Source organism: Cibotium barometz, chromosome 39, assembly GCF_041138505.1.
Source record: "Cibotium barometz isolate CiBa-2024 chromosome 39, ASM4113850v1, whole genome shotgun sequence".
NCBI classification, from domain to species: domain Eukaryota; kingdom Viridiplantae; phylum Streptophyta; class Polypodiopsida; order Cyatheales; family Cibotiaceae; genus Cibotium; species Cibotium barometz.
In genome coordinates, this window is record NC_141084.1 from 1,710,471 (window position 1) to 1,729,715 (window position 19,245).

General features: G+C 47.8%; 1 protein-coding gene across 12 annotated transcripts in view; it reads left to right on the plus strand.

Moving 5' to 3' along the window:
• Positions 1 to 19,245, plus strand: part of SPK1 (guanyl-nucleotide exchange factor) — a 251,368-nt gene that overhangs the window by 216,686 nt on the left and 15,437 nt on the right. For all 12 annotated transcript variants that reach the window (XM_086778119.1, XM_086778125.1, XM_086778131.1 and 9 more), the window contains 4 exons: positions 11,110 to 11,277; positions 16,576 to 16,923; positions 17,182 to 17,514; positions 17,629 to 17,814. In XM_086778119.1, the coding sequence (XP_086634245.1) occupies positions 11,110 to 11,277; positions 16,576 to 16,923; positions 17,182 to 17,514; positions 17,629 to 17,814 (1,035 nt within the window). The remainder of the gene's footprint in view (positions 1 to 11,109; positions 11,278 to 16,575; positions 16,924 to 17,181; positions 17,515 to 17,628; positions 17,815 to 19,245) is intronic.

Sequence of the window (19,245 nt, forward strand, 5' to 3'; positions counted from 1 at the left end):
GGATGCTACAGTGGCCGGGATCAGGAGGGCTGACATGCTTCCCACATGGGGGTCATACACGGACCGGAGGCACGGTGGTAGACTACATTATGGGGTCTTTGGAGGCATCACAGCTTGTCACCTCATTCTCCATTCCACCTCGTCCTATTGGGGCAGATCATACATACTTGAATTTTCCCTAGCCGGATCACCAGTATCACCAGCCCCCCACATACCGATGCCACACACTACCATCTACTTCACACATGACATGGCAGACATATACACTGGCAGAGTAGAGGATGGGCTCCTACTCATGGATCCCCTGGCACCTATGGATACCATTACAGCCCAGCTGGCATCACTCCTACACACGGCTGCATTACAGAGCTTCCCACATCGTGTACACTCAGGAGAGCCTGCGAGACCTGGGACTATGCCCCAGAACAGATGGTATGATGACGAGTGTAGAGCCCTATACTCACGACTCCACATACAGAGAGCCTTGGAGCCATCACAGAGCAGGAGTCGAGGAGAGAGATGAGCAGACTTACTCGCCGCAAAAGGCGGGCCTTCGCAGAGATACAGGAGCTAGAGATCTTTCATTTCTTCATGAGTAGAGATAGCCCTGTCTCATGGCGGGACTTCAGAGAGCCCCGGACCCCGACACCTATTGCAGACCCACAGACATGGCACACATATGCGGAGGGCCTATACCATGCCCCAGAGCAGCCACCTATACCTCAGCCACAGGAGCCCCGACCTACCACAGCTAGCTTCTTTACCCACTCGATGGTACAGGAAGCTATCCGCCGCCTACAGCATGGACGGGCCGCCGACCATATGGGCGTGCAGGGTGAGCATCTCATATATGCAGTAGATTCTTTAGCTCCTTTTCTTGAAAACCTGTTTAACAGGGCACTAGCAGAGGGTTTGCCTGCGGAGTGGACGATGCACACCATTGTGCCGATTCACAAAACAGGGGATATGCTCGATCCGAGCAACTACAGGACGGTTATGGTTGGCCACGTGCTGGCCAAACTCTATGGTGCAGTGCTGGAGCAAGAGCTTAGCTTATATGCGGAGCGAGCAGGTTTACGCTCATCAGGGCAGGCAGGCTTCAGGAGAGCTTTCTCTACCACTGACCATGTAATCACTTTGAGATGTATGATTGATCAGGCCAGAGTGAGGAAGAGAAAGCTCTATTGCTGCTTTGTGGATTTCCGCAAGGCATTTGACACAGTAGCACGAGAGAGGCTCTTTCAGCACCTGCAGTCTCTTGGCATACCAGCAGATATGACATGGGGCATCTATGCATTATATGAGCAGGTTTTTGGGCGAGTCAGATGTCCAGGAGGTATGTCCGAGACAGCACCATTGGTGTGAAGCAAGGATGCCCACTTTCCCCCATGCTATTTGGGTTATACATTGATGAGGTGGTTGACTTCATTGCACGGGGAGGCGGAGATGGAGTTGATTTAGCAGGTACCTCAGTACATATTATGCTCTATGCTGATGATATTGTATTAGTGTCTGAGTCTCCAGGTGGTCTACAGCAGCATCTACATCACTCAATGATTTCTGCACACAGAGGGGTCTTACTGTGAACCTTGGGAAAACCAAGGTTATGGTCTTTTATACATCGAGACAGGGCAGGAGTCAGCTGACATTCACTCTCGCAGGAGGCCGGGTGGAGGTGGTGACATCATACGTGTACCTAGGGGTTACCTTCTCTGCAGCAGCCACACGCTTCACCATGGGTTCAGCAGCCAGAGCTAGATTGACACGGTGATATGCAGCATTGGCTATGCTAGAGAGACAGTGCCACCAGGCGCATTTTCAGGAGCCCCGGACGAAGGGGTGGCTATTCGACACATTAGTCACACCGGCATTGATGTATGGAGCAGCGGTATGGGCGCCAGGCCTTGCTACCCATTGGTGGACACAGATAGAGAGACCACAGGCCCTCATGATGGCACGCATGATACGCAGCAAACCGTCAGTACCTCATAACATTATTCGAGCTGAGTTTGTTGCGCCTCCTATGATGGTAGAGGCCATATTTCAGACTATATGCCTGCTAGACAGATTCAGAGAGATGCCACAGGACAGATTGTCATACAGAGCTTTTGAGGCATCTAGACAGCTGGCTGAGGCAAGAGACAGAGGATCATGGTATGCACAGGTCACACATTGGTTCTCACAGCATGGCCTAGACATGGATCATCTACCACCATTCCAGTATGATAGGGATGCACCACATATCCGTCTCTCTCATAGTGAGAGGAACAGAGTATTGAGACAGGATCTATGGCAGCTCTATACATGAGAGACATGGATATCGCCTACACAGCCTCTTTCACCGAAGATGCTATACTACATAGATCACTTCATGAGTATCACTGATGATGGATTTATAGAGAGGCCTAGATACATGGAGGGCTTTTTACCACACGGCTCCCGAGTGGCTATTGGTCAGCTCAGAGTTTCATCACACGGATTGGAGATTGAGACTAGCAGAGCAGCACGGATCCCCCGAGAGGAGAGGGTTTGCAGATTGTGCAGAGAGGAGGTGGAGAGTGAGGAGCATTATGTATGCAGATGCAGAGCATATACAGCCATCAGAGAGAGATATCCCATTTTATTCAGAGAGCCACATTCCCTACGCCAGATCTTTGAGGCAGCGGACCAGCGCATACTGGATAGATACATTCTAGACATACAACCCCACAGAGAGACATTATTACAGGCTTAGACAGCTCCAGAGGGGGGGGGCGACAGACACAGATCACTACATTTTTTCAGAGATCCATCCCCCTCCCAGTCCCTACACGGCAGGGAATTACTCTTCAGAGAGCAAAGACACTTAGAGCCCGCACGAGACAGAGGACACCTGGCTTTCGGACACCACGCCTATACCAGAGAGAGATGACAGAGATCAGAGCTCAGTTTCACAGAGAGGGTGCGGAGTGACTGGCTCGCTTCAAAGCACACCCAGGCATGTTCTTCAGGGAGCTGTGGACACCCCCTTCACTGATGTATACCATTTTATACCACCAGTATGGTACAGGATGGAGCTAGCTAGGTTGCATATCATGATTGTATACTCCATGCATATAGCTTTGCATTCTCCTAGTAGTAGAGCTCCATCCCCTGCACACCCAGATTTAGCTTTTTTTTGTTCAGTACTTTTTCATTTTGTTGGGATGACAGAGGATACCCCATACAGGTGCTCCGATTTGTCTCATAGGCCGAGTTCGGTCTTTTGGAAGACGTTAATAGAATCTTTCTTTCTCTCTCTCTCTCTCTCTCTCTCTCTCTCTCTCTCTCTCTCTCTCTCTCTTCCTCTCTCCATTCCTTCATCCTCATTTTTCTGTCCCCCTCCCCCCCCCCCCCTGTCTGTGAACCCCGGTCACCATCCCTAGGGCCCTAATGGGGACTTGAACCCCCCACCCTATTTCATCTCACCATTTCTTCTCTTTCTCTCCCACATATTTACCTGCTCCTTTCAAACATTCCCTCCCTCTACAATGGGAGGGTCTGTAGATGACAAAATCAGCCAGCTTGATCATATCCATAGGGATCTTATCAAGGACCAGAAGAAGACATTGGACAGCACCATCACCGCCATCAAGAAGAACTTATTGACGCACATGGGAAAGCTGGAGGCCAAAGCGGAAATATGGAAGACAGAGAAGCTTACCATGCAAGAGGAGTGGGAGAAGGAAAAGCTTGCCATACAGGAGGAAATCAACCTTTTGAAGGGTGAAGTGGCATCCTTACGCGATCGTCCACGGGAGGAAGGAGAGACTCTTGAGGTGGACAAAGAGGCAATCAAAGAAGAGATCACCAAAACCCTCACCCACACAATCGAGGGGAAAATGGAGGCAGCCCGCAAAGGATGGGTAGAAGTGATGAAGAAGAACATCAAAAAGGAGGTGCAAGAAGATGTACAAGTGATGAAGAAGAACATCAAGAAGGAGGTACAAGAAGATGTACACATGATACAGTCTACTCTTGATGAAGAGAAGATGCGACGGATCCGGCGCCTAAACATCCGAGTCACAGGGATATCAGAGAGCACTACCTCCACGCTCGAGATTGACAGGCGGAACCTATGTACCAAGCTGGGACTAAAGGAGGATGAGCCGCTCCCATTCACTAGAGTATGGAGGACAACCCCAAAGGACTCCACCAAAGGCAAGGCCTTAGTGCTACAGTTCCCAGACGAGGAGACTAAGATGAGCTTTACGAGAAGACGTGCTATCTTGAGGAGCACATTATAAGGATGCTCACATCTACAATGATGGGTAGAGGATTGAATAGCGCCATCTGGCCTATGAGACACGGAGGAAACAACATGAAGACAAAGAGATACACATAGCAGTTTGGAACTGTAATGGAGCCCTATGGACACATCTAGGGAGACTTGAGGAGGTGATGGTGGGCCGGGATATCATCTTGATGAACAGAGACACATGAGAGCCCGGAGAGGGGCTTACCACAGGTTGAGGGTTATCAGCGGGAGTCAGCTCACCAACAGGGGATGAGAGAGGCCACCTCCTGAGGTTCGAGAGGTATTGCAGTGCTTTTTAGACATGGGTTACATGAGCATGTTCGAGTTGTAGAGCAGGAGACTCGGAGGCAATATACATGTGGATTAGCTTACGCCTCTCGGAGACCAGATGGATTTATATGGCCCTTTGCTACTTTCCTCCGAAGGGGTCGCGGTTTGCCACTACCGAGGAGCCGGGTGGAGGAGAGGCTAGTGAGTCTCCATACTCTGTCTTATATGAGGAGATCTTACACTATTCGACACTAGGAGAAGTCTTCTTGATGGGGGACTTCAATGCACGGACTCAGAGCAGACAGTGCGAGATCTATGACTTTGAGGATCCCTTGAGACTAGAGCCGCTAGCTACAGAGGATACAGGGACCACTCGGATCTCCGCTGACAGAGGAGCTGACAGCACTGGATATGGGCAACATTTGTTGGAGCTTGGGGCCCGACACCATTTTATAACATGATGACTCAGTGGCCAGATTCAGGTGGGTTGACTTGCTTTCCAATGGGGGGTGGCAGCAGTACAGTGGACTATGTGATGGGATCTTGGGAGGCAGCAGATATGGTGTCTCACTTTATCATACCACCATGCCCCATTGGGACGGATCATACATATCTATCCCTCACTTTTAGGAGCTTACTGGAGACCCGCCCACCCATCATACAGCCACCACGCACTATTTTCCACTTCACTCTCAGGACCTAGCCGATGTGTATGACTATCATGTTCATGATCAGCTATTTGCCTTAGACCCATCGGCACCCATGGCTATGCTCACCTCCTAGTTCTCACATGTATTACACTCCGCAGCCGCGAGGAGTTTCCCATACCAAACACAGACAGGACAGCCACCTACATCTGGGAGCATGGCCCAGAACCGATGGTATGATGATGAGTGCAGAAACATTTACCGCAGTCTCCGAGTGCAAAGGGCTCGCGGGGAGATCACCCAGAGACAGGCAGGCAGGAGGATGCATACTCTCACCCACCGTAAGCGGTGAGCTTATGAGGAGGCTCAGTACTGGGACCCATATCACATGCTCATGAGCAAAGATGCTGCTGCTGCTTGGAGGAGACTTAGAGAGCCCCGTCCTCCCACACCTATTACGATCCTCAGACCTGGCAGACATATGTAGAGAGACTCTATGGTGTGCCTGCACAGCCCCCTATACCACAGCCCACAGAGCCATGCCCCACAGTCTCCACCTTCTTCACCCCAACTATGGTTAGGAGGGCCATATGCCGACTCCAACATGGACGGGCGACAGATCATACAGGATTACAGGGAGAGCATCTCATCTATGCTATTGATACATTGGCACCATTTCTTGCTCATCTCTTCAACAGAGCTCTGTCATAGGGGTTTCCGGCTGAGTGGACGATGCACACTATTGTGCCGATCCATAAAGCGGGAGATGTACTAGACCCCGGGAACTACAGGACCATCATGATTGGCCAAACTATACGGGGCAGTTTTGGAGGCAGAGCTGAGCACTGATGCAGACGATGGGGGATTGAGAGCAGCAGGCCAGGCAGGCTTCCGACAAGCCTTCTCGACCATCGACCACATTTTTACATTGAGGTGCCTAATTGATCGGGCCAAGGCACGAAGACAACGGCTCTATTGTTGCTTTGTGGATTTCCGCAAGGCATTTGATAGTGTGCCCAGAGAGCGCCTCTTTCGACAACTATAGACACTAGGCATACCCTCAGACATGATGTGGGGCATATACAGGCTATATGAGCAGGTCTTTGGGAGAGTCTGATGCCTAGGAGGCTTATCCGACACAGTTGCTAGCACCATTGGTGTGAAGCAGGGGTGCCGGCTCTCCCCCACGCTCTTTGGGCTCTATATTGATGAGGTGGTGGACTACATCACACAGGGAGGAGACTCTGGGGTTGAGCTATCAGGTATTACTGTCCATGTTATGCTTTATGTTGATGACATCGTCTTGGTATCCGACACGCAGGTTGGGCTTCAAAGACACCTTGTGGCTCTTGATGACTTCTGCGCACAGCAGAGTCTCACAGTGAACCTTGGGAAAACCAAGGTTATGATCTTCGACACCTCACCCGCAGTTAGGAGCCACACTACTCTCACATTAGCAGGAGGGCGGGTCGAGGTGGTGAGCTCTTATGTTTATCTTGGCATCACATTTACTAGCTTAGCTGGACGCTTCTCCTTGGCTTAGGCAGTCCGAGACAGAGTGACGTGGGGGTATGCAGCTCTTGCTGGCCTTGAGCGTGAGTGTCATCAGGCACATTTTCAGGAACCCCGCACGAAGGGGTGGCTCTTTGATACATTAGTGACACCAGCCTTGATGTATGCAGCAGCGGTTTGGGCACCAGGGCTTGCAGCCTCCACATGGGTACAGCTGGAGAGACCACAAATCTTGATGCTCTCGAGGATGATATGCAGCAAACCATCCCTCCCGCACGACATTGTTCGAGCTGAGTTTGCTGCATCACCTATGGCAGTGGAGGCATTGTTCCAGACGATCTCCTTTATATTCAGGATGAGGGAGATGCCCACGGAGAGATTGTCCCGCCGAGCTTTTGAGGCATCCAGACAGCTGGCCGAGGCTGGACACACTGGATCTTGGTATGCACAAATGCTACAGTGGTTCTCACATCATGGGATAGACATTGAGCGGTTGCCACCTTTTCAGTATGATCAATCTGCTCCACGGGGTTACCTCTCTGAAATGAGAGGAACAGAGTGATGAGACAGGACATATGGCAGCGCTACATATTGGAGACATGGACAGCACCAGAGAGCCCACCACCACCGAAGATGCTGTATTATAGAGACCACTTTATGAGCATCGCACAGGATGGGTTTATACAGTGACCGCGGTATCTGGATGTATACATGCCACACAGCTCTTGCGTTGCTATTGGACAGCTACGAGTCTCATCACATCAACTAGAGATAGAGGTTGGAAGAGCGACACGGGTTCCCAGAGCCGAGCGGATATGTAGAATGTGCCGCGAGGAGGAGGAGACTGAGGATCACTTTGTATGTAGATGTAGAGCCCACCAGGGGGTCAGAGATAGATATGTAGGATTGTTTGAGGAGCACTCTTCACTATAATTTGTAAAGCAGGTCTTGCAACTTGGTTGTAAAGCCTATTGCTTTTGCCTAAAACTAAAGCAAGCCCTTTCTTGGGTCTGTATTCCTTGGTTTGTAGGATTTAGCAAAGGTCACGGTGGCTTTATCGCATCAGCAAGAAGCAAAAGAAGACATGGGGGAGCAGAGAAGCTTTTGATGGCAAGACGTAGTAGTAGCCCAACAGCTCATTCCCTGTAATTTTGACTATGGTTGAGCAATGGCTCAGAGACTCTCCATGCAAGCGGCAGATTCTCTGACGACCTGCAGGAGCAGCATTAACTCTGAATAGTCTCTTCTCTCGTGAGAGATCTCCCAGCATCCTCATAAGAAGCAGGTAGAGAAAGAGAGGCTCATAGCTCTCTACTCTACAATGACATCAATGTGGGTTCTTAGAGCACCTCAAGCAAACCCATTTGTTGATATTGAGGATGGCAACAGCAGTTAAACAGGACCACACAAGTTTTTGGATACAGGTTAGACAAGGACTGATACTTTGTGCATGGGAGGCGACTTCAACATGATTAAGACTGCAGAGGATCATCAGGGAGGCAGTGTGGACTTACCATCTTCAGACAAGAGTGTGGAGGGGGTTGGTCTTCCCTTAAGGAGGCAAGATGGTTGGCTTCTCCTAGTTTTTGACTACACTCCCAATAGGCTCCTCTTTTGTATATCTGATGGACGTGGACGGGATCCCAACCTCGCTTGCCTGGACTGTTTCTATTTCAATGAGTAGGACTTTAAGGGAGGCTCGGTTGGCACCTTAGAAAGCGCCACTTTCTGGGACCATGCCCTATTGATTTTCCATCTCGAATTCTTGTGCTTTTAGGACAGACAGCAATCAGCAAGACTTTCTGATCCTCTCATCAAAGACCCTGCTGTTTGCTAGTGCATGGAGAAGATCTGGGAAACTTTCTCCTTCTCTCTGACTTTGTTGCCTTTGAGTTTGAGAGGGCCCTTGTAGAGATAAATACCTTTCATTAGTATGTGGCTTAGGAGATTCTTCATGCCTTTAGGGAGCAGGAGAGGAGCCTCTCACAGATCAGCCTGACTACGATGTCTCTAGGAGTGGATAGAGCTAGCCCTTGGATAGATGCGCTGATAGAGGCCGTTCACACTTAGATGGATGTCATGGGACCTCATGTGCTTTTTGAAGAAATAATCAAACTCACACATCAAGAAACAAACCATAGACTTAATCAAAGCATAACGTAAAACATGAGATAAGAGTAAACATCACCATCAATATACTATTGGGTGCAATCTCTCTCCCACCGCCTCAGAGTGGAGACAGGGAGAGCTGAGCGCGCCTTGCCCCGTGTCTGTGTTTTCAAAGAATGGACTCACTTAAGGTGGAATATTCCTGTATGACATCTCTCCCCTCTGCCATAACGGCACCTGTGTACATGGACACCGTAAGGTTCTGATGGCCTGTCCTCTCTGGGAGAATATCTAAGCAAATGTTCATTTTTTGGTAAGTAAACAAGTGTCAATGTGTTCCTCAAAAAACTCCTTGCCATCGTATGTTTCCCTGTCTCGGCAACCTACACTGCATCTTTCTCCCTCTGTCTCTCTTGTGTATGGGTTCTCTGCATAGAGGAGAAGGACACGTCTCTCTCCCTGCGTTCTCACGTATTATTATGCTTGCCCCAGAAGAGAACGAGAGATCTCTCTTTCTCTTTCGTGTATTCTTGTCTTACTAGAGGAAAAGGGGATGATGTACGCTACATGGAGGGGATTCCTGCAAGCGAGGTGTAGGAAGGACTGGAGGAGGATGCCACAGGTGGGAGCAGGTGGGAGAGTTCAGGGGCTGGGAGAGTTGACTGAAAGCCTGAGTGTTTTTTTATGGGCACCTTATATGAATTAATTCGGAACAGCCCCTGATTAATTAATACACCAAGTAGTGTTTGCGTCAATATTCACCATATAGTAGCTCTCACTTCTTTGCTGTCAACCCAATCATTCAAGTATTTCTCAAGTATCCATAGATTTTGGCCATCGTGTCCCCAACCATAATAGGGTGGTAATTTTATGGGTCCTTTGGTCAATTTCTTTATGGATAGGGAAAATGGTGCTGGTGGTGCTCATAAGAGAGCTTCTCTGAGACAGGTGCCAGTATCACACGCACAAGAAAAGGTGCGGACTGTCTCTTCCATTTTTCTGATAACGTATGGTTTCCATAATAGATTTGATGGAAAACAAAGATGTTGAAAGAGGCCATGGGATGCTAGAGAGATCAGTTATTGGCTGTGTTTTTTAAAGGGCTTCAGTGTGCGCTTTCCAAATCATTGGGTCTGTAAGGGGGCATGCTAATTCTCATTCTACAAACCTTCACCAAACATCTTCAGAGTTACTGTTATATAGTATTTCTAGAAATTCCTACTCATCATTGGCCTCTAGAAAAGGGTGTTTACTGCATTGGATCAAGTGTCTGTATTCTTGTTCCGTTTGATGTGCATCAGGATGTTCTTGGGGGGACTTGCACATTGCAACATCTAGGCATCATCTTTAACTTATGATCATACTAGCCATTTTCCAGGGTCGTGCCTATGGGACATTTCTTGATGGATTTGATAGCATACGGAAAGGATTGCAGTGCAGCATGGTGAAGAGATTGTGTAAGGTAGTGGACCTTGGTATTTAGAGCAGGTACGACAAGAGTGTGGAAAGACTAGCATTATAAGCAGCATCTAGGTCAGGGCTGAAGTGATAACGGTGTTAAGTAAACTGGAAGTGTACAGTGTTAATTAATATTTTGGGTGGAAGATCAGGAGTGATTTGCTTTGGGAATAGGTGTGGAAATTATGGACCTGTGCAGCAGGAAACCCAATGAGAAACCCAACAACACTTTGTCAATCTTCATGTGGCTGACAGGTAGGCCCTGTTGACCGTAACCATCTGTGCATTTCATTCACTACTAATGAGCCTTGGGCTGTCCCTGTCTCCATAGTTGGTAAATGAGGCGTCTTATCTGTTCATGTACGGCTGGTATCAATGTCAATTGAATCATAACTATCAATGTATCTTGATCCAAATCTTAAATTTCAGCTTATTTCTCCGCTATCCGTGCAATAAAGTCTCTCAACAGCAAAATCTCCCCGTGGCAAAAGAATCTCTCTCTCTCTCTCTCTCTCTCTCTGAAATGCCTGGCAAGGTAACCCTGGTTGTTGCCATGCAATCTCTTTGGGAGGTTGCTCACAAGGAAACTACCATACGGCAGTGTGTAGGGCGGAACTTATCAAGGACCGACATAAACCTGGCATACATACCACTACACATGCTTTAAGAGTTTGGCCACCTCACTAGTGCAAATCTCATTCCTGTACGTCGATTCCCACATGTTGCCGTGTACCATCGGGAATCCTCTGAAGGCTTTAGTGTGTGCACTTGAGAGAGAGAGAGAGAGAGAGAGAGAGAGAGGGAGGGAGAGAGATTATGCATTCTGTATCACTGCAGGTAACAACAGAGAATGGATATTTATGGCAGAGATTAAGTCCACAAATAAGCTCCCCTAGCCAACCATATTCTTTGCGTGAAGCGTTGGCACAGGCGCATTCATCGCGCATGGGTACATCAAGTCGTGCGATGCGGGAAGGTCTTCACCCAATTGTGCGACAGAAGCTGGTAATTTTAAACTTTATTTTTTGCAGAACTTGCATTGAATTGGTTAGCCAGATTGTGCTTCACAATGTCCTATTTATGGCACCTTTGATGAAGTGAAATGTCTTTTGTGTTCCATCTCGTTTCGCAAATCAACTAATAGTGTTGAATACTTGAAACTGCTGCACGCTACCAGTTCTCTCTCTGCTCGACGCCCTCTCTCCCGCTGAAACTGTTCGCCCCTGCTCGCCGCCCTCTCTCCCGCCTCTCTACCCCTGTTTGCTTCCGCCGCCCTCTCTCTCTCTCTCTCTCTCTCTCTCTTTGCTGTTCGCCCCTGCTCGCCGCCCCCCCCCCCCTCTCCCGCCTCTCTCCCTCTGTTCGCTTCCGCCGCCCCACCCCCCCCCCCCTCTCTCTCTCTCTATATATATATATATATACGGTTCCTAGACAGACACCTTTTCCTGACCCACCAGCACCATGCCCACAGACATGTACTTTCTTTACCGTAGAGATGGTAAGGAAGGCCATTGATAGGATGAAGACTGGGAGAGCATATGATCATGATGGATTGGTCGCTGAGCACTTTATTCATGCGAGAGACATGTTGGCAGAGCTTCTAGCAGTGATGTTCAATCGTGCTATGTGTGAAGGCTTACCCGAGACTTGGAGTATGTCCACCATCGTGCATATCTTCAAGTCAGGGGACCCTATGGAGCCAGGGAATTATCGCACTATTATGATTGGTCACACACTAGCACGATTGTATGCATCCATTCTTGAGCAGCAGCTGAGTATATGGGCAGAGAGAGAGGGCATTCGAGCAGAGGGACAGGCAGGGTTCAGGAGAGGTTTCTCTACTCTTCACCACATCTTGACTCTGCGGGCCATTATTAAAGAGGACAGGTTGCATGGGCGACGGATTTATTGTAGCTTTGTGGACTTCCGCAAAGCATTTGATACAGTGCCCAGAGCCAGATTGATGAGGCTATTACAGGAGATGGGGGTACCCACATAGCTCATATGGGGGATTATGGCTTTATATAGATCAGTTGCAGGACAGGTACGCACCCCAGAGGGGGTCTCTACTCTGGTTCACTCCACTATAGGAGTGAAGCAAGGTTGCCCGTTATCTCCATCATTGTTTGGTATGTATGTGGATGAGGCTTCTGACTACATTGAGAGATTGGGGGACAGAGGAGCCCAGCTAGCAAGTACAGAGGAGCCCAGCTAGCAAGTACATGGATCCCACTATTGTTATATGCTGATGATATTGTGTTGATCTCTAACTCCCCTGAGGGTATGCAGCGTCATCTGGATGCTTTACATGAGTTTGCACATGATAGTGGATTGTCTGTCAACCTTGGCAAGACCAAGGTTATGGTGTTTAACACCACGCCACAGTGGGTTAGGCGATCAGCTCCACATTTACATATGGGTAGGAGATTGTGGAGTATACAGATGCATATACATACCTTGGGGTAGTATTCAGTTGGCCAGTGTTTTCGATGAGGAGAGCAGCAGAGACTAGATTGCCCCCCCCCCTCTCCCGCCTCTCTCCCTCTGTTCGCTTCCGCTGCCCCCCCTCTCTCTCTCTCTCTCCCCCTCTCTCTCTCTCTTCGCTGTTCACCCCTGCTCGCCGCCCCCCCCCCTCTCTCCCACACCTCTCCCTCTATTCGCTTCCGCCGCCCTCTCTCTCTCTCTCTCTCTCTTTGGCCTTTTGAAGACGTTAATATAACATTTCATTTCTCTCTCTCTCTTCCCTTTTCACCCTTGCTCGCCGCCGCCTCCCCCCCCCCCCTCTCTCCCGCCTCTCTTCCTCTGTTCGCTTCCGCCGTCCTCTCTCTCTCTCTCTCTCTCTCTCTCTCTCTCTCTTCGCCCGCCTGGGCTGGCCCGTCCCTCTGCCTCCTCTTCCCACCCACCCTTCCTCAGGCCCCCAAAGCAGCAACATAACTCTCTCTCTGCTGAATCTCTTCTCTTTTCCCTGCATGGCTTACCCCCCCCCCCCCCCCCCCCCCTCTGCTGTTGCTGTTTCGCATTGCGCGCATGTGTCATGGATTAATTTCCAGTCCATCGGCTCTGGGAAGTACTGCAAAAAGTCATGGCCAAGACCGAAGTTAAAGAGGAGCTCGTGAAGGTGGAGGACAAACTCAGCACATTTATCAAAGAAAACAAGAAGATGGTCGACTCTTCCGTTACCGCAATCATAAACTGCCTCTCCAAACTCGAGAAGGGATTTGACAAAATCCAAGAGCTCGAAGAGAGAACATCCAGGCAAGAGGCTGAGATTTCAGCCTTAAAGGAGGAACTAGTGGAGGCCAAATTGCATGCTAAAAGTCAAGCGGCTGAAATCTCAGCCCTTAAAAAAGTTGGAAGCCACTTCACCAGGCAAGCTTGAGGATGGAAAATTTCAGCCCTCCTTTATTGAAGAGTTGAAAACCATCAAGGAACAAATGAGGATCATTCGAGAGGAGGAGGAGCAACATAAAGAGAAGACATCTTCATGGGTGGACATGATCACAGAGACACAAAAGAAGATGGACGAGGCGGAGAAATGGATCGAGGTCGCCAAGAAAGGGAAAGGTAAAGAATCACCACCCATCCCCACTCCCACCATCATCAACATGACCCTTGAAGAGGAGCAAAGGAGGAAGACCCAGGCCCTACATGTACGAGTGTCCGGTCTAAAAGACCGTGATGATGCGGAAGGGGAAACCAAGGAGCTCTTCTCTATGATGGGCATTGAAGCCACGCACACGAAGGCATGGAGAGTGGAAAAGAAGAGAGAAGGTAGTGGCGAATCTTCTTAGGAGAGAGCACTTATCATTCGTTTCCCCTCCGTGGAAGCGAAGAAGGACTTCTTGAAGAGACGTCCTACACTCAAGAAGACGGGAATATTTCTTGGAGATGACCTCACACTCTCGCAACTTGCCCACATAAAAGATGTTATGCCCGAGATAAGGGCAGCCCGAGAGAAAGGGAAAGTGGCCTTCTATAGAGATGGCAGAGTGGTGATTATGGAGAGGTGCTCTTCATGACGGCGTGAGACCTATGGGACTACACTCAAAGTTGCTACTTGGAATTGTAGGATCTCTACGCCTTGATGTAGGGGCTTTTGAGGATAGTTTCACTGGGAGGGACATCATCTTCTACTGTGAGACGCATTAGGCTCCTAGACATGTGCTTTCTTTACTGCTGAGATGGTAAGGAAAGCTATTGACAGGATGAGGACTGGGAGAGCATATGATCATGATGGTTTGGTAGCAGAGCACTTTATTCATGCCAGAGATATGCTTGCAGAGCTTATTGCTATGATGTTTAACCGAGCCATGTGTGAGGGTTTTCCTAAGACTTGGAATATGTCCACGATTGTGCCTATCTTCAAGTCAGGGGATCCCATGCTTCTTAGGAATTATCGTACCATCATGATTGGTCACACATAGGGTAGATTATATGCATCTATTCTTGAGCAGGAATTGAGCAAATGGGCAGAGAGAGAGGGCATACGTGCATCAGGGCAGGCAGGGTTCAGGAGAGGTTTCTCCACTCTTGACCATATCTTGACACTTAGAGCTATTATTGAGGAGGGCAGATTATATGGTAGGAGGATTTATTGTTGATTTGTGGATTTCCGCAAAGCTTTTGACACAGTACCGAGAACCAGACTGATGCACAGACTACAGGAGATGGGAGTGCCCACAGAGCTGATTTGGGGAATCATGGCTTTATACAGGACAGTTGTGGGGCAGGTACGTACTACTCAGGGTATATCTGAGATGGTTCACTCCACTATTGGGGTGAAACAGGGCTGCCCCCTTTCTCGGGATGTATGTGGATGATGTTTCGGACTATGTAGAGCGGGAGGGTGACAGAGGAGCACAGCTAGCAGGGACATGGATTCCGCTGTTATTGTATACTGATGATATTGTGCTGATCTCAGATTCTCCAGAGGGGATGCAGCGTCATTTGGATGCATTGCACACGTTTGCACAGGATAGTGGATTGTCTGTTAACCTTGGTAAAACCACGGTGATGGTGTTTAACACCACAGCACAGTGGGTTAGGAGGTCAGTACCCACCTTTACATATGGTCAGGAGACAGTGGAGTATACAGATGCATATACTTACCTTGGTGTGGTTTTTAGTGGCCCACTATTTTCCTTGAGGAGAGCAGCGGAGACCAGATTGACCAGAGCTTATGCAGCATTGGGGAGACTAGAGAGGATGTGTTCGCAGGTTCAGTTTCAGGAACCTCGAACAAAGCTCTGGCTCTTTTACACTTTGGTCACTTCAGCAATGCTGTATGGAGTGGAGATATGGGGACCCTCAGTGGATCACCACAGCCAAGCTGGTAGCACTGATGGATGGAGATGTATGGAGAGGCCCTTGGTTTCTATGATTTCCCGGATGATTAGGGCCAAGGCCTCCATACCACATGATATTATCCGAGCAGAGATGGCTGTCCCCCAGAGGAGTACCAGCTGAGGCCAGGATTTGTCAGTTGTGCCAGATGGAGCCAGAGACAGAGTTACATTACATATGTCACTGTCCAGTATATTATGAGATACGAGGCCGTTTTCACTGCCTGTTCAGAGAGGGTTTCGGACCACTTTCCAGAGTCATGAGATACTAGGATCAGAGATGCCTCGGATTATACTTGCTGGAGCTGCGTAGACATAGAGAGGGTCTCTTGAGAGGTAGGGGATCAGAGAGGGAGAGACACCTACAAAGGTAGATTACAGACTTCTTTCAACCAGAGATTGAGCAGTCAGGCCAGCAGGCATTGCAGCTAGCCCCAAAGTATAGCGGCACCAAAGGTACACTGATTGATCAGGCTATAGAGCTGGGGCGGTCCAAGCGCCCCAAGATGAGAGGCCCATCTCGACACCGGCGGAGACTACAACAGAGGATCACGACCATACTAGCACGGCATGGGAGACATCCAGTCAGAGTACTCACCATGGAGGACATTGAGGATATCCGCCATCGACCGATGAGAGACATTTTTGGATAGTGATGTGTATGATGCTTACCTTTGTTGCTGGAGTTTTCCTTCCCAGATGTTATCCATTAGGAGCTCCTAGTACCTTACTTTTCTCATAGTTGTTGTTTCAGTATCAGTTAGTTGTTTAGTTGTTTTAGCTTTTCTTACACAGACATTGTATCAGATCCACCAATTGTTGTAACCTTTTTGGTCTTATAGGTCATTTTGGCCTTTTGACGACGTTAATATATCATTTCATTTCATTTCATTTCTCTCTCTCTCTCTCTCTCTCTCTCTCTCTCTCTCTCTCTCTCTTAAAGCTATAGTTGATTGTTAAACAGGAACTATGGGAGGAGAATCTGAGTGCAGCTGTGAGTCTTCAAGTCTTGGAGATTGTCGAGAAATTTTCAGAAGCTGCATCAATACACAGTATTGCAACAGATTATTTAAAGCTTGATTGTGTCACTGCAATCATCATGGCATGCCTTTCGCGAAACCAGCCTCTTTCCTTTTGGAAATCTTTTCTTCCGGTATTCAACAACTTGTTTAATCGCCATGGGGGAACCCTTATGGTGCGTGAGAATGATCGTTTCTTAAAGCAAGTTGCATTCTATCTGCTGCGGCTTGGGGTTTTTCGAAACGAATCAATCCGTAAGAGAGCAGTTCTTGGTCTTCAGATTTTGATTCGAGTAAGTACCTGGAGAGTTTTAAAAGAAATGGTGATAAAATAATAATTTGGATAAGTAAAATAATTTAACCACGACCATGTGCTTCAATTGCTCGATGTGATGTCTGGCCAGAAGAATGCTCGAGTGTAACCAATAATTAGCTATTTGAACCAGGAAATAGACGCCATGGTTTCAGTTCCACATTTGATGCACTATGTTTCTCAAGAGTGATCTACTCATTTTCTTCGTCATGTTTGCGTATATGTCTCTTCTTTGCAGAACTCATTTTACAACTTTCAAAGCACAGCAAGGTTACGTGTGATGTTGACAATCACACTGTCTGAACTGATGTCAGACATTCAAGTCACTCAAATGAGGTCTGATGGGTATCTTGAAGAGAGTGGAGAAGCTCAACGTCTCAGAAAGTCTCTTGAGGAACTGGCACAAGAAAACATCAGTCATGATCGATTGAGGGAATGTGGTGTTAGTCTAACTGCCTTGGATGCAGTAGCAGAAGGCTCGAGAGAAAACCGATGGCGTTGGATTGAAGTTCGAGAGGTCTCAACTGCTTTGCTTCGTGCCCTTGATGCTGGCACTGAACATGCTCTTCTGGTATGGGAAATAGATTTTCAGTTGCAGTTTCTCTTAAATTGTTTTTTTTGTGAAGGTCTTTCATCCCTAACCAATTCTTCTCTCAATTTTGTGTGTTTGACTGTAATTGTTAAGGGGCCTATGTTGTCTATTGACAAATATGCTGCAGCAGAAAGCTATCATAGTCTTGCATGGGCCTATGCTCATGTGCCAGATTTGCACATAATGTGGCTGCTTCATTTGTGTGATGCACATCAAGAAATGCAATCATGGGCAGAAGCTGCCCAATGTGCAGTGGCAGTTGCAGGAGTAATCATGCAAGTAAGAATTCAAACGTTTTCATCTTTGAGTAGTGATTTTTTCTTTTCAAGGCAGTGATATGCGTCTATATCAATTGCCGGAACACTTTCTTAATTTAACAAAACAAACAAAATCCCCCCCCCAAAAAAAAAAAAAAAAAAAAAAAAAACAGAAAAAAAGCAAAAAAGGAAAAAAAGGAAAAAAAACAGAAACCTCTCAATAAAAGCTCAAAGAGATGGGAATAAACCCACCAGGTAGTTCATAAAAGAAGCTTCCCTTGCAAGGTGGTGGAATTGAAATGGTGTAAGTGAAACCTCTCATCATTCAGTTTTAAAGAGGAGCTTTCTTTTCTTTTCTTGGTGGCTATCACAGATGGGAAGGGCTCTTATCCGGGGAGGGGCTTTCCAAAAAAATAAGAATTACAAGAGCCATCCACAGAAACCTGCTATGCAGTGAGAATAGATGATGAAAATCCTTAGCTGGCCATTCTAGAGAAGCTACGAACATTTCTCTAATTGCGGGCTTGTGGTCTGTCTTACTCTCTCTTTCTTAAGGCATATCTTACTCCAGGGAAGATAGATGCAGGGGAATTCCTTTTCATGGCTATTCTATGTGGTAAAATCTGAGTATCTGCACACACAAGGGTGAAACCTCTGTTAAGAGAATCAACATGCAAAGAAACTAGTGTTGTCCAGCTCACAAGGCAACAGCCAGAAGCTGCACTCATGCTCTGCACATATGCCACATTCCTCATCTGTAGCACATACTATGAGGCTGCATGCGTTGACACTAACAAAGAAAGTTGTATTAATGTCTACAGAAGTCCCAAAGGGTCTACGAGACAAAAAGAATGTGCTACTATACTTCAATGAAATAACTGAGTCATGGAAACTAAAAAGGAACAAAACTAACTGCCTATATGGCTTATAAAGAAACACCCACATCATCGATACAATGTATCATCCGAAAAAGGGCAAGAAGGGATGGAGTCACTGGTGTTGGGGATGCTTCTGTGACCTCATATAAGTTGTCTATGTCCACTGGCTGTGGATGGGTACTCCTCTCTCTCCCTAGAATGTCATGAATTTGCAGCTGCCACATTGAGGGCCCCCTTGGGCTAAGGTACCACGGACTTCTAGTGGGCTGCAACTGGTTTCCTCTATTTTTTCACCCCCGGAAAAGAGACTTGTATTAGTATGAAAAAATTTCACAAGGGAGATTTTAGACCACGCAGGGTGAAATCTCAACCAATCAGGTGCCTTCTGCTGCCAGCAAGGCCCCATATGAAAGAGTGAAAAAAATGTCATGATCCCATTCTCTCATGAATTGGCCACATTTCCTGAATCCTGGCCCAAGTGGCCATGTGCGTGTGGATAATATCACATCATATCCTGCAAATACACTGTATCCTAAACCAAAGGTGGCCATGTGCGTGTGGATAATATCACATCA